The 13,671-nt window shown below is 40.8% G+C and overlaps 1 protein-coding gene across 2 annotated transcripts in view; it reads right to left on the bottom strand.

Annotated features, from left to right (window-relative positions):
• The window catches only part of NIN (ninein), a 107,125-nt gene that overhangs the window by 21,538 nt on the left and 71,916 nt on the right, over positions 1–13,671 (bottom strand). For both annotated transcript variants that reach the window (XM_074956545.1, XM_074956544.1), the window contains exons 17-24: positions 10,431–12,554; positions 8,966–9,091; positions 7,257–7,326; positions 5,844–6,059; positions 5,044–5,157; positions 3,558–3,680; positions 2,546–2,659; positions 1,406–1,552 (exon numbers count right to left, since the gene is read on the bottom strand). In XM_074956545.1, coding sequence (XP_074812646.1) covers positions 1,406–1,552; positions 2,546–2,659; positions 3,558–3,680; positions 5,044–5,157; positions 5,844–6,059; positions 7,257–7,326; positions 8,966–9,091; positions 10,431–12,554 — 3,034 coding nt within the window. The remainder of the gene's footprint in view (positions 1–1,405; positions 1,553–2,545; positions 2,660–3,557; positions 3,681–5,043; positions 5,158–5,843; positions 6,060–7,256; positions 7,327–8,965; positions 9,092–10,430; positions 12,555–13,671) is intronic.

The raw sequence follows: 13,671 nt of genomic DNA, 5'->3' as shown, positions 1-13,671 counted from the left end.
TTCAGAAAGATTTTACATTAACCAGGAACTCCATAAACCCTGATATTTACAAATGAATTTATGTTTTCCTGCTTCCTCACATCGAATTTCTTTCAAAATAACCAAGGTACTAATCACAGGGCAAAAAACCCAGAAGGTTTTCATCTTAGCTGAAACTACAGTTGACAAGTCACCAGTTAAATATCAGAATGGTTAATAGTAGTGTACTTAGCTCAACTATAAAAATCAAGCAAGCTGCCCCATTTCCAAGCATCATCAGGCAAGTAACAGCCTGCAGTTTTATAGATATAATTTGGTCCTGGTTATAAAATTCAGGAAAAAAAAGTCTCATACCTCTTTTCCATGTGGACACAAAGTATTTCACAATTATAATATAAACGATGCAAGCAAATCATGATCATGATTAAAAGATTGCCCCTATACCCCTCCCCAAGTATTAGTGCTCCCTATCTATTAACAAAGTAAAGTGACAGGCTGCTATAATGAACTCTTTTTGGAAAAGACACAATGTAACTGAAAATTGAATCTATTTCCCAAGCATTAGTTCCACTTGTTAGGACAACTGCAGTCTAAAAAGTCTCTGAAGCCCCACTCTGGTACAGGACTGTAGTTATACCTAGTCATTGGTGTAAATAACTGTACAGATTTTTTTTTTGAAAGTTTACTCTGAGGCAGTGTAAAAATATCCCTTTTAACAAGAAAGATCATTTAAACAAGAGGTTCTGATTGATCTTAACCTGCCCCAACACCCATATAACTGGATTTTAAGTGCAAGTTACCACAGATCTGAGTGTGGGGTACAGTAATAGAGGACCAGCTAAAACTTATGATGAACAAATATCTTCACAAAAAGGGAATGACCATAACTAACTATTCTCTGTTGTCCTCTTGTATTCTTTGAATACAAGCACTAGACTGATGAAGTAAAGGAAGAGTTGGCTAAACCTTCTTCTACTCGGACTTCCTCAAAGAAACCTGACTGGAAGGTGCTGTTCTTTATAGGCCTTTAAAATGGAAATCCAAGGCTGGAGGGTACCCAGATAAAAGCCTTCTGTGATCCCTATCTTTTTACACCTTTATCAGGGTATCTATCTTGTATTTAAGAAAAAGTGGGGAAGGGAACTAGATTTCCATTATTCCTAAGATGTCCACAATTAAATATGTAATTGCTACTTGCTCAAGACTCTACCACTATTTATGTTCTTAGCCAACAAAAATACTTCTGTGCTTATGCGTTATTAGATTATGATGATATGTAGGATACTCTGACTGGCTTCAAAAGAAAGCAGCAATTGCAATTCCTTTAACTGAAATTTGTGGGTAATCAATAAGCTGGGGTATACAAAGTTGTAAGCGTTATTTTGAGACCATTCTAGTATGGTAAAGGTAGCTATTCAAGAATTACCTTATCATTGGCATTTTGCAGTTGCTTGTGTAGCGACATCACTTCCTGTTTAAGAGCCTCCTTCTCCTGCTGGGTCACCCGTAGGTCTGATTTTAGCCGGGACAGTTGAAGGTTGATATTTTGTAGAGCTTCATCTAGACTCTGGACCTGAAATGCACAAGAAAGGACAGCTTTAGACTTGCTGCAATGAAGAAGCAGACATTCTTAGTGATTGCCTGCTGGTCAAAGCAAAATAAAACAAACAGTGAATTTATAATCAGTATATAAATTTGGTACAAGAGCGATTTATCTGTGGAGGTGCCTATAACAGGAGTATAGCAAGGATCATCAAGGATCCTTAATGAATGAGGGGATGAATAGGATCTCTGCCTGACACAAGGAAGAGGTGAAGAAGAAGAATCATAATTCTGTCAGCTATTCCAGAAAGATGCCAGATGACTTGAGCTGCCATTACAAGTTACCAGCCACATAACACACTGAATGCAACACTCATGCATCTGCCTTCCCCTCCCATAATATTTTCCTGCTCAAGGAGGAAATGTGAAGGATTTCTGTTGAGGTTACTCCTGGCAATCCAGGGCAACTATGGTACCACAACTGCTGTCAGCCAAGCAAGCCGCCTCCTAGGGTGACCAGACAGCAAGTGTGAAAAATCGGGACTGGGGTGGGGGGTAATAGGAGCCTATACAAGAAAAAGCCCCAAATACTGGGACTGTCCCTATAAAATCAGGACATCTGGTCACCCTACCGCCTCTTCTCCTTTCCTCCCCCGGTAGGGAGAAGAGAGGCAGCAGCAGGAGAGGAAAAGGTTGTGGTGTTTAGTACTAGCTGGTGCAGAATCTCTCTTTACAGGTATAACAGGGAACTGGGAAGCAGGCGTCAGCAAACAGGAATCTAACGGTAGAAGTGAAACCACAGCTATCCCCCCAGGGAGAAATTTACCCAGCGCATGTTACACGTTCACTCGCCCCTGTGATAAATTCACTAAAGGAGCGCCTCAAAATGTCCCAGGTATGAATTGCATATCACCTTTGTACACACCGGACAAGAGGACTATTTGGTGCGAACTCCTGCCTGGTCCAAGGGGTGAACAAAAATGTCTATGCTTCAGAAGGATCAAAACAAACCATATTACTGTACCTTTTCTTGGGAGACCGTGAGCTGCGTTTTCAGTGTCTGACTTTGTTGTTCCCAGGACTTTTGCTCCTGCTTCAAGCTGGCAAGAACATTCTCTAAGAAGTTCACTTTAGCTACCTGAATTGAGAGCAAGGAAGAATATATCGAATGACAATGTACCACTACTCTGTAAGCAAAATATTGCGAGGGATTTCTCTCTCCAGCTCATGTTGACTTTGCTGAGAGTTGAGCTGCATGGGGTTTCAGATAACAGAAGTGTAGTATAGCAAGGAACTAAGAGGAATATATACAATTTGCATGCTAGTTACACTGCTTGAGTTCTAAGCCACCAGTTTAGAAAAGAAAGGCGCAAATTATAGTGAAAATACAATCTTGTTGCCAGCTGCCTTTTTGACTGGTGGTTTTATTACATCTACTAAAGTACACGGTACAATCAAGGTTGGGTGTACTCCAGGCTGAACTGAACCTCAGCTCTGCATCAAGATCCCTGGGTTCTTGATGTGGAAAAAAATGTTTAAATTAAACTGAAATAGGACACTCAATCCAGAATGTAAGAGTGGTCACTCAGATTTGCATCAAAATAACAAAGTGTGAATTGAATTAGTTATTTCCTTTCCAGCTTGTGTATCAAAAAGCTCTTAAACGAAATCATAAGAAGCCCAATTTAACCCAAAATGAGAGCATCCACATAGCCTTTTACACTGATTTAACTAAAAAGATTTCAAATCAAACCTTAAATTAAACCAGTGCAACGTTTGCATGTAGACGAACCCCAAGGTCTAGAAACCACATTTTTTAAAATGAAAGCTTAGATTCTGGAGCACAAATTTGCTACAATTTGATTCTACAGCAAATTCCAAACATGGCAGAGCTCATGGAGGCCCAGATAGAAATACTGAAATAGCACCAGACACACATTTGTGTGGGGAAAAAAAGAGCAATGTACTGTATAGGAATTAGGGCTGGATACAGCAAGTGGTTTGGGATATGGGTAAGCGTTTGCAGTTCTTATTACCTTATCAACACATCTGTTTAGTTCCTCACTGAGGGCTTCTTTTTCTTTCAGCAGCTTTTCATTTTTAGTTATTACACTTGAAATTTCATTTCGGAAGTCAGAGAGATCAGGACATCTGGGCAGCTGTGGGAGACAGAAATCCCCCAGATCTTGTCATCTTCTCAAGTAGCATTTCTGCTGCTGTTTATGACTTTATTCACAAACATTTTAGACAGCTATTTCTATAGGGATCAGGGCCTCGTCATGCTAGGCACAGTACAAATAGATTTAAAAATATAGTCTCTGCTTTGGTTTAGGTGAAAGCTACAGTTAATTTCAACAAATTGTTTTTCCAGGTCTTTCTGAAAACTATTCCGCCTGTATGCTAAAAGCAAGACATCACAACAACAAACAGAGTGAAAGTATAGCAATTGAGAGGAGACAGAATTTTTAGTCAGGTTGTTTAAAATACTGTTTTGCTTTTGTTAATGCTCATGTAACTTTGACTAATGCTTAGGATAAAGGAAGCCTGTGTTAAAGATTCAGCACCATCCAATCTTCAACTAATGGGTTGGAGCTGAAACATTCTGGAGAGTTCCCAGAAGTTCGCCAGCAAAACCATGGTAGACCAGGGGCTTACACACCTGATATTTCTAAAAAGTGAAAAACCCAAGCACAATGGCATTTACAAAACCACAAACACAAGCTAAAAATGCTCCCTGCGGCAGAGTAAGACTCCAGGAGCACTGCAGGACATGACATCGCTAAAAACAGCAGTGTAGACAGGGGAGGCACTGCCTGGGTGTGTAAAGAGCCATTCAGTGTGAAAGAGGATACGTTTTGCAGTTATGCAAGAGGATGAAATTGAGTTCATGGAGACCACATCAAAAGGGTTAATAATCCGACCCTGATGGCAACTTTCATTCGTGATTTGAGATCACAATATGTTAAGCATGATTCCATTGGCTCTAATGTGACTATTTATTTAAATGAAATTATCATATCCACACTTCCAGTAAAATTTACATGTACTGAAGCCTTCTAGGGATAAGGCATCAATTGGTGCAGCAATCAGAAGTCTCCTGTAGAGGCATCCTGAAACTGACTAATCCTTAACTGGGAGACCATGTGGATATGACCAGCTGCTACAGAGAATCAGGAATCACAACTGCATAAAATGCCATATTTTTTAATATTACTTTCTATCCATTCATTGTCAAGACAAGGCTCCCAAAGCCCATTGCTTTGGAACATCTGTTGGTGGAAGACCCAGTGGAACAACAGTCTTCACTGCCTTCAGAGCAAATTTATGCACAGCCGTGTGCACACTGGGACATTGTTGCAAGGATATTTGCATTCCTCTTTTGTCATTGCCTTCCTGTACAAACAAGCTAATTACCTCAAACACAGTTAGGAGAGCAGAATATAAATGCTAAGAGCAACCATCCTGCCAGCTGTATAAATTCACCATCTGCACAGTCTGGCCTAGAACAGGGACTGTCTTTACCTGTTTGGTCTTCTCCAGTTCCTGTTTGAGGAGGTGGTTTTCCTGCTCCAGTAAACGAGTTTGAACCTTGATTTTAGACAGCTCGGTCTCCAAGGAAGACACCAGAGTTGATGACTGGGGAAAGTAAAAAACAAAAAAAACGCTAAGTGAACTGGATCTCCATCTTCATGGAAAAATTCAGGATCACACAAAAGACCAATTCAGGAGACAGTCTGCACAACGGCACTGGGCAAACTGTCTAGGCCATAAGAAAAGGAGGACTTGTGGCACCTTAGAGACTAACCAATTTATTTGAGCATAGGCTTTCGTGAGCTATAGCTCACTTCATCGGATGCACCGAAAGCTTATGCTCAAATAAATTGGTTAGTCTCTAAGGTGCCACAAGTCCTCCTTTTCTTTTTGCAAATACAGACTAACATGGCTGCTACTCTGAAACCTGTCTAGGCCATAGTGGCTCCAACAAAATACCTATGTTAGAATTTTGGGGAAACAGGAGAGCCACGGTCTCTTAGCCTTCCCTAGGATTAGTTTTTAAAATGGAACTGCGCTTTTCTACCAGCTTCTCAATCCCCCTTTTAAACACTGCCAAAGATCAGACCCTCTGGTGCAGTTTCCCTCCCGGTCTCCACTTCTACAAATACCCATGTTTGCAGATGGGATTTAAAGAACAGTTTTGAAAGACTATGCACTGCTAAGAGATAGAGTGGTTGCTAGTTTCATGGGGGTGTCTGTGCAATAGCGTTCATTCCTGAAATCCAGTAGTGTCACACCGTTAACCATGAAATTGTATTACGCCGTACCTTAACTTGACAGTTTTCCAGTTCCTCTTTCAGCTTTGATCTCTCCCGTTCCCATTCTTCCAGTGTACACTTCCCTACTTCCTTTTCTTTTTGCCTGAGGATTCTTGCCAGCCGTTGATTAAGATCCTGCATGTCTGATTGGTTTTTTGAATTCTTTTGACTAAGTTCTGCATTTTCAAAATCTAGCTGCTGGTTCTTGGCTTTCAAATCTGATACCTGATTAAAACAGGAAGTATCAGAAATGACTAAATATCTCTCTCCTGCACTGAAGAATAGGTTTAGGCATTACATACACAGTACAGTATTTCTTTCATGCAAAGGGAATGGTTCCTATCCAGATTCTAATTCAGAATATGATGGCATGACCTACTTAAGCTGCTATGCTTTCCCAACAGCAGTATTCTACCTAAGCCAGTCAGAACTCCAGTAACATACAAGTTTATTTGCTCTCGTTGTCATCTGTCTTGTTCAGTCATTCTATGAAGAAATTTTAAGCCAAGCCAAACAGCACCACATTCTAATGCAGTTCACTTTCCTGATAGTTTGCTATGACTGACAAATCTCTACTCATCAATCCCTTAAAATTAAGGACTTGTCTACTCTTGCTGCGCTGCAGAAGTGCTTAGGGAAGATGTTACCTATGCCGACAGGAGAGCTTCTCCATCTCCCTCCGAGACAGTAGTTAGGTCAATGAGAGAAGCCCTCTCATCGACAGAGTGCTGTCTACACCGAGAGTTAGTGGGGTATAAACGTGTCTGGTCTACACTGGGGGCGGGGGTATCGATCTAAGATACGCAACTTCAGCCACGAGAATAGCGTAGCTGAAGTCGACGTATCTTAGATTGATTTAGAATCACTTACTTCGCATCCTCATGGTGCGGGATCGACAGCTGCTGCTCGCCCATCGACTCCGCTTCCGCCTCTCGCCGTGGTGGAGTTCCGGAGTCGACGGCAGAGCCATCGGGGATCGATTTATCACGTCTACACTAAACGCAATAAATCGATCCCCGATAGATAGATCACTACCCACCAATCCGGCAGGTAGTGTAGACATACCCTTAGGGACACCCCTGAGTGAAGGAGTTACACTGATATAAGTATGTATTTTCATTAGGAAGTCTTTCCAGGTTGAACAAAACAGAAAACACCTTAAAAAGTCTGTAAACTACTCTAAGTACCTAGGTAATGAAAGAGTGCAATTACCTCTAATGCAATATGTCAAGGAAACCTTTCACCAATACTGAACAGTGAAGGAGAACCTACAGTCATTTTAGAATATCTTTGAATTTTTTAATGTATGCAAGGTGCATCTCCTCTTGCCTTCATGATATTTAAACTACGGGGCAGAAATTACCTTATGCACTGAATGTCTCTTTACAGAAGAGACTTAGGAGGAAGCCTCAGTCTACATACCTGTTTTCTCAGGTTGTCAACCATCTTCTGCACGGCCACCTTCTCCTTTCTTATAGACTCTATTTTCTGCCTAAATAATGGACATTGAACAAAAGTATGGTAAACAGTTGTTTTTTTACGACATGCTATTGGAGAACTGGTTTAAAACGCACCATCCTTCCATCCTAAATAGTCATGGCTGAAAAATTCCTGGTTAGTAGTAGAAAGGCAGGGGATGGATCACTCAACAACTGCCTGGTCTGTCCGTTCCCTCTGAAGCACCAGGCATAGGCCACTGTTGGCAGACAGGATACTGGGTTAGATGGACTTTTGGTCTGACCCAGTAAGGCCGTTCTCATGTTCTTAAGGCAGGGAACTGCTGTTTTCACATAGGCACAGTCAGTGCTCGCCTTCCCTCTCTCCCCTCAGGGACTGATGTACTTGGTCCAAGAAAGACTTCCCCCTCTCTTCTGGAAGGCTCTGGCAATCCAAGGACCACATGTTTGACAGTCCTTCAGGAGAGAGATGGAAGTCAAGGCATGCAAATGCTCCTTCCCCCTCCCCCACTTTTTCATGGTAGATGTCTTTGGGCACATCATTTTTGCACATCAGAAGCAACAAGGCCACTGCAAGCAGGTTAGACCTGGTTGCTAAGCAATGTGAGCAGCTGCACAGTGCTTGGCCCGTGGAACACATCGGCAGATAGCTCCTCCGCCTGCCTTCCCACGTGCACACGGGGTGGCTGTTTCTGCTGCTAAGCAAGGGGAGGGAGAGCATTAGTACACATGCTCAGTAGATCATTTAGTAGGTGATGTGCTTCCCTGGTGAGAGAAGTACCCTTTCTCCATCTGGCAACTTGCAGAGCAAGCAGAGGCTAGTATGAGCTCATATGCAGCCAAAACTCTACAGCCAATAAGTGCAGTCACTGGAAAGAATCACTGCCATTTTAAAGGCATGCAGCATTTCTAAGAAGCTAGAGAACTTTGAGACGGACTTTTTACAACAGTGTAATGCTGTTGCAAACAAAAGCAAACATCATTCTGGGATGTATTAGCAGGGGTATTGTAAGCGAGACACGAGAAGTAATTCTTCCGCTCTACTCCGTGCTGATTAGGCCTCAACTGGAGTATTGAGTCCAGTTCTGGGTGCCACATTTCAGGAAAGATGTGGACAAATTGGAGAAAGTCCAGATAAGAGCAGCAAAAATGATTAAAGGTCTAGAAAACATGACCTATGAGGGAAGATTGAAAAACTTGGGTTTGTTTAGTCTGGAGAAAGGAAGACTGAGAGGGGACATGATAACAGTTTTCAAATACATAAAAAGTTGTTACAAGGAGGAAGGAGAAAAATTGTTCTCCTTAACCTCTTAGGATAGGACAAGAAGCAATGGGCTTAAATTGCAGCAAGGGTGGTTTAGGTTGGACATTAGTAAAAACTTCCTAACTGTTAGAGTGGTTAAGCATGGGAATAAATTGCCTAGGGAGGTTGTGGAATCTCCATCATTGGGGATTTTTAAGAGCAGGTTAGACAAACACCTGTCAGGGATGGTCTAGATCACACTTAGTCCTGCCATGAGTGCAGGGGACTGGACTAGATGACCTCTCGAGGTCCCTTCCAGTCCTATGATTCTATCCCAGAAGAGCAATAAGGGTGCCGTTTTTCTTGTTCGCATTGCAGCTCACAATTAAAACCAGGAAGCACATGCATCATATGCCACTTTGTATTCTTACCACATTTCTTCTCGAGATCCATTTAGCTCCCGTAGTTTCAGGTTAGAAACACTTCCTTCCTCATTTAAAAGGGTTATTTCATTCTTCAGAATAGCATTTTCTTCTCTGAGCTTCTCGGCCTCACATCTACAGTATAGAGACAAGACAGTTGAAACACACCAATCTTCTTGTATCTCGTCCAGCTCCATTGATAGAAGACAAAACACTCATTACAAAAGGCAAATTACTTCTGACAACTGAAACAGCAGAACTTCCCGTTGATAATATCATATGGATGAATTTACATGGCTTTTATGTAATGCTTATCAAGAGCACCTCCCAGAGAAATGCATAGGTGCTGTTTTAATTTCATGTATTAATTGCATAAAAAGAAGTCTGTTACACTGAAATGTGATTGCAAACTTAAATTACACCTCTGTAATCCAGTAAAAATTTCAGTGTATAATTTTACAGAACGTTTTGTTTGTAACGTGATTTGAAGACAATGTAATAGTTCAGACAGTTTGAAAGCAATTGTTTTGCCGCACTTTGCATATTGTAATGTATTAGACCATCTGTTTCGGGAATAGCAGTTCAATACAATGGGAATACCAGCATGAGAAGTAGCAGAATTTGACCTGTCTTTTCTTTTGTTTGCAATTTTAGAGTAGGTGCTTTTAAAATCAGGTTCTAGTCATGATGCAACACTTGAAAGGGTCATTCCAGGCTTCCCATAAGAATTTAATAAAAAGTTAACAGCCATTTGTAACCACTTTGTGTAATCTCAAGAGAATTAATTCTTTAACTGCTAAATTTCAACAAAAATGCAGGTAATTTATTATGAGCTACATGTGTTCTTAGTTATGCTGGTATTTACCATGTCACATACTTAATGGCTTCTGAAGGATTTAAGTACTCCTATTGAGAAAATTACTAAGATTGTTTAGTGTTAACTTTAACATTTGAGAAAATTGCAGCTCCGTTAGCACCCTTAGTTACAGGCCAAGAACTAAGGCAAGAGAAGTGGAGAGATTATTAGTATGAAAGTTAAAAGCACTCCAAAGAAGTTACAGTAATGTTCTTTCACATTAAAATGTTTGTTTCATTGAGACTTGTTAACTAAAATACACTCTGCAAAAATAAATACATACAATCACACTGAACAGTTGACAAATTGCTCTTGCGTTACCGTCACTGCTTTTAGAATACCATCACGTACATAACTGCACAGAAGATTAAAATTAACCTACAAACTTTCATAATCCACGTTAAAGTAGTTTGCTTACTAGTCATTACAGTCCAAGGCACTGTCTTCTAGTCAAGGTTAATCTACTTGTTAATGTGATGCAAGCATAAGGAAGTCAGTAGCAGTTACATGCCGGTCAATGAATGCTACCAGGTTAGTTTTCTAAGCACAGCAAGCAGCAAAGTTAGATTTTTGTGGGGAGCACAAATATGTCCCAATTTTTTTTAAAGTGTACATTACCTCAGGAGTTCAACTTTTTGCTGCAGCTCACTACATGTGCTTTGCAAATCATGTATCGCTGAATACAACTCCTCTTTCTCATCTTGAGAATGCATCTCTTTTTGCTTAACCAGAGATGTAACTTTCTCTTTCAGCTTCCTGTTGAGCTCTTGTAGCTCTCTTTTCTCCGTTGCCAGGTCTTTTATTGTGGTCTCACATTGGCCATGTTTGTCTTGCAGGACTTTAAACATTAAAGTATGTTCTTCCAGTTTTCCAAGTCTGTGCTGCAGTCTTAAGTTCTCACTGTGCATCTCTATCTTTTCCTGTGCATATTGGTCACGGGCATCTTCCAGTTCCTTAACTTTTTCCAGGAGCTGTGTTTTTTCTTGCCTGAGTTTGACACTTTCTTGATTACTTTCTTCTAACCTGAGCTGCAGGCTTGTAAGTCTTGGTACTTTCTCTTCTAGTTTTTTATTTTGTTCAAACAACTTTATCATTTCAGATTTCAGGCCCTTGTTTTCTTGCTGGATTTCTTCCTGTAAGGACAGAAGTGTAGATTGTGCCCTTGATCTTTCTTCTAGCTCTTCAATCTTTTCCCAAAGCTGAGGCACTAGACTGTTCTGCTCTCCATTCTCTTTAGATGCTCCATAGACCTTCTCAAGTTGGAGAGAAGCTTCAGTTATTTCCTCAGCCTTCTTTAGTTCAGTCTGTAGCCTAGAAACTTCAGAACAAAGCTCTTTACGGGCTGTAGCATGATCAGACGTTATTTTTGCCACCTTGCTATCTTCCTGAGAACATTCCTTCTCTCTTTTAACATCTTCATAGAACATCATCTTCAACTTGGGAACCACCTCAAAGATTTTCTCAAGCTCTGTCTGTCTCATTTCCAGCACAGACACTTTGGAAGCCTGATCTTGCTTCTTGTCATTAGCTTCATTATATTCTGCTTCCAATACTATTATACTTTCCAGAAGCTGACCAATCTGTATTTTCAGGGCATGGTTCTCTACCTTAGTGTCTTCATACATCTTCTTTAGACTGGAATAAGCCTCAACCATTTCTTCAAGCTCCTTAGTTTTAGCCTCCAACAATGAAAGAACAAGCAAGTTTGCTCCATGATCTGTCTCTTTACTGCCATCTTGCAGATTTTTGAGAACATTACCCTCAATTTGCTCTATCCTGTCTTGCACCTGAGATTCTTCCATCTCAGAATTTGATTGGTCAGAACTGGAAAGTTTTCCTGACTCTTGCTCCAGTCGCTGTAACCGCTGCTGTAACCTGACAATCTCAGAAACCATTTTCACATTTTCCTTCACAGCCTGCTCATGCACCTTCTGTACGTTTGTAAGAACCTCTCCATCCTCTTCCAATTGTTGCAAGCCAGACAGTGCTGAAACCTTGCTCTTCACTTCTGCATATTCATTTGCCAAGGCATTGTAGTCATTCCTGAGTTTGGCAAAATCAGGTGTTTCCTGCTGCAATTTCTTTATTGTTTCTTGAAGCTTTAAGATTTCCAAACTCATCTGTACCTTCTCTTTTTCTGCTCTCTCGTGGGTCTCTTTGTTTAAACCCTCTAAAGCAAGAAGTTTGGAATTCAGTTTGTATTTCTCTTGCTCATATGCAGTCTCAAGCACTTCAAGCCTTTGGCTAACCAGCTTCCTTTTTTCCTCTATCACAAACATTTGTTCTTCTCTGTCTTTTAGCTCTCTTTCATAATCATTTTGTTGCTGCAATATTTTATTCTGCAACTTGTCCTCTTGTTTTTCAGCAACATTTCTCAGATCCTGCAGCTCTTTCTGGAGCTGCTCCTTTTCACACATTAACTTGTTCACAAGTTCCTTGAAATTCTTCTCTAGGAGTTCTTTCTCCTGTGTTAGTACAAAAAAAATGGCCTTTTTGCTCTCCAGCATTTCCTTCAGTTGCTCTTGGGCTTCAGCACATTCCTGGATGATTTCATCCTTTTCGAATTCCCACTGAGATTTCTCCTCATGCTGTTGTTCGGCGAGTTCTTGCAGCTCTCGTTGGTAGCGTTCTTCAAGATTTCGTAGTGCTTCTTCATACTTGTTCACAATCGTTTGTCTGTCGACAGAAAACTGAGTTTCTGTCTGAGATGTTCTTCTGTTATACTCAGTTTCCATTTTTTTCCTAAATATGGTCAACACAACACATTACTAAAACCTCTGCCAATTCCAGAAAATATGTCTGTTTTCAAACTATTTAACGAAACAACTGAAATTTACACATGTAATCACGTTTCAGACCAATATATTCAATAGCTGGATTTTTCTTTTGAGACCCAGAGTTACATTTGAGAGAGACAACCTGTTCCGATTCAAAAAAATCTACTTGCCTGGCAAAGAACATAACTCATGCAGTATTCTCAGAGGTAGCTGTGACATTATTGACTTAACCTGGGACCGTATAGAACATTGTTGCAACCAAGGGCCTGTAGTGGCACCAAATCTTGTATAAAGGGGGTCAAATAAGGTGTCTAAGACAAGGTTATGGTTTGCTGGTTACGATTACGCTATCTGTATGCATGTATCATTTTTGCATTTAAAGATATAAATATTGGCTCTATACTGTCTGTGTTTCAAACTTGTGCTATGCTTCTGGGTGACACCCCAGACAAGTTGGTGTCAGCTCTGCCTAGCCTGCTTGATGGCCCATTAAGGGCCATCAGCTATACAACTGACCCATTGAGAGAAGGCAGACACACCTTGTGACACAGCAAGGCATGCAGGGACCTGCCTATGGACAGAATTCTGAGGTTCTTCCAGGCCATGTGATGGACAGCTTGTCTTTGAAACAAAGAAAAGAAAGACCACATGGCAAGAGAATATAAAAAGCTGCTGCAACTCCTCCATCTTGTCTTCAATCCTGCTTCTGACCTCTGGAGGGACTTTGCTACAAACGGAAGCTCTACACAAAGGACTGATGACCCATCCCAGCTGTGGATGTTCTCCAGAGCCTTAATTTGAACCTGCAGTTTATTTCATCACTGCTACAAGCCTGAACCAAGAACTTTGCCATTACTGTGCGTAATTGATTCCATTTAACCAATTCTAGCTCTCATCTGTATCTTTTTCCTTTTATGAATAAACCTTCAGATTTTAGATTCTAAAGGATTGGCAGTAGCATCATTTGTGGGTAAGATCTGATTTGTATATTGACCTGGGTCTGGGGCTTGGTCCTTTGGGATCAGGAGAACTTTTTTCTTTTACTGGGGTAATGGTTTTCATCACCATTTGTCCCCATAACG

The sequence above is a fragment of the Natator depressus genome, chromosome 6 (genome assembly GCF_965152275.1).
Source record: "Natator depressus isolate rNatDep1 chromosome 6, rNatDep2.hap1, whole genome shotgun sequence".
Taxonomy (NCBI): Eukaryota; Metazoa; Chordata; order Testudines; family Cheloniidae; genus Natator; species Natator depressus.
The sequence above is the reverse complement of the archived record's forward strand: the minus strand, read 5'-3'. Positions and strand labels throughout refer to the sequence as shown.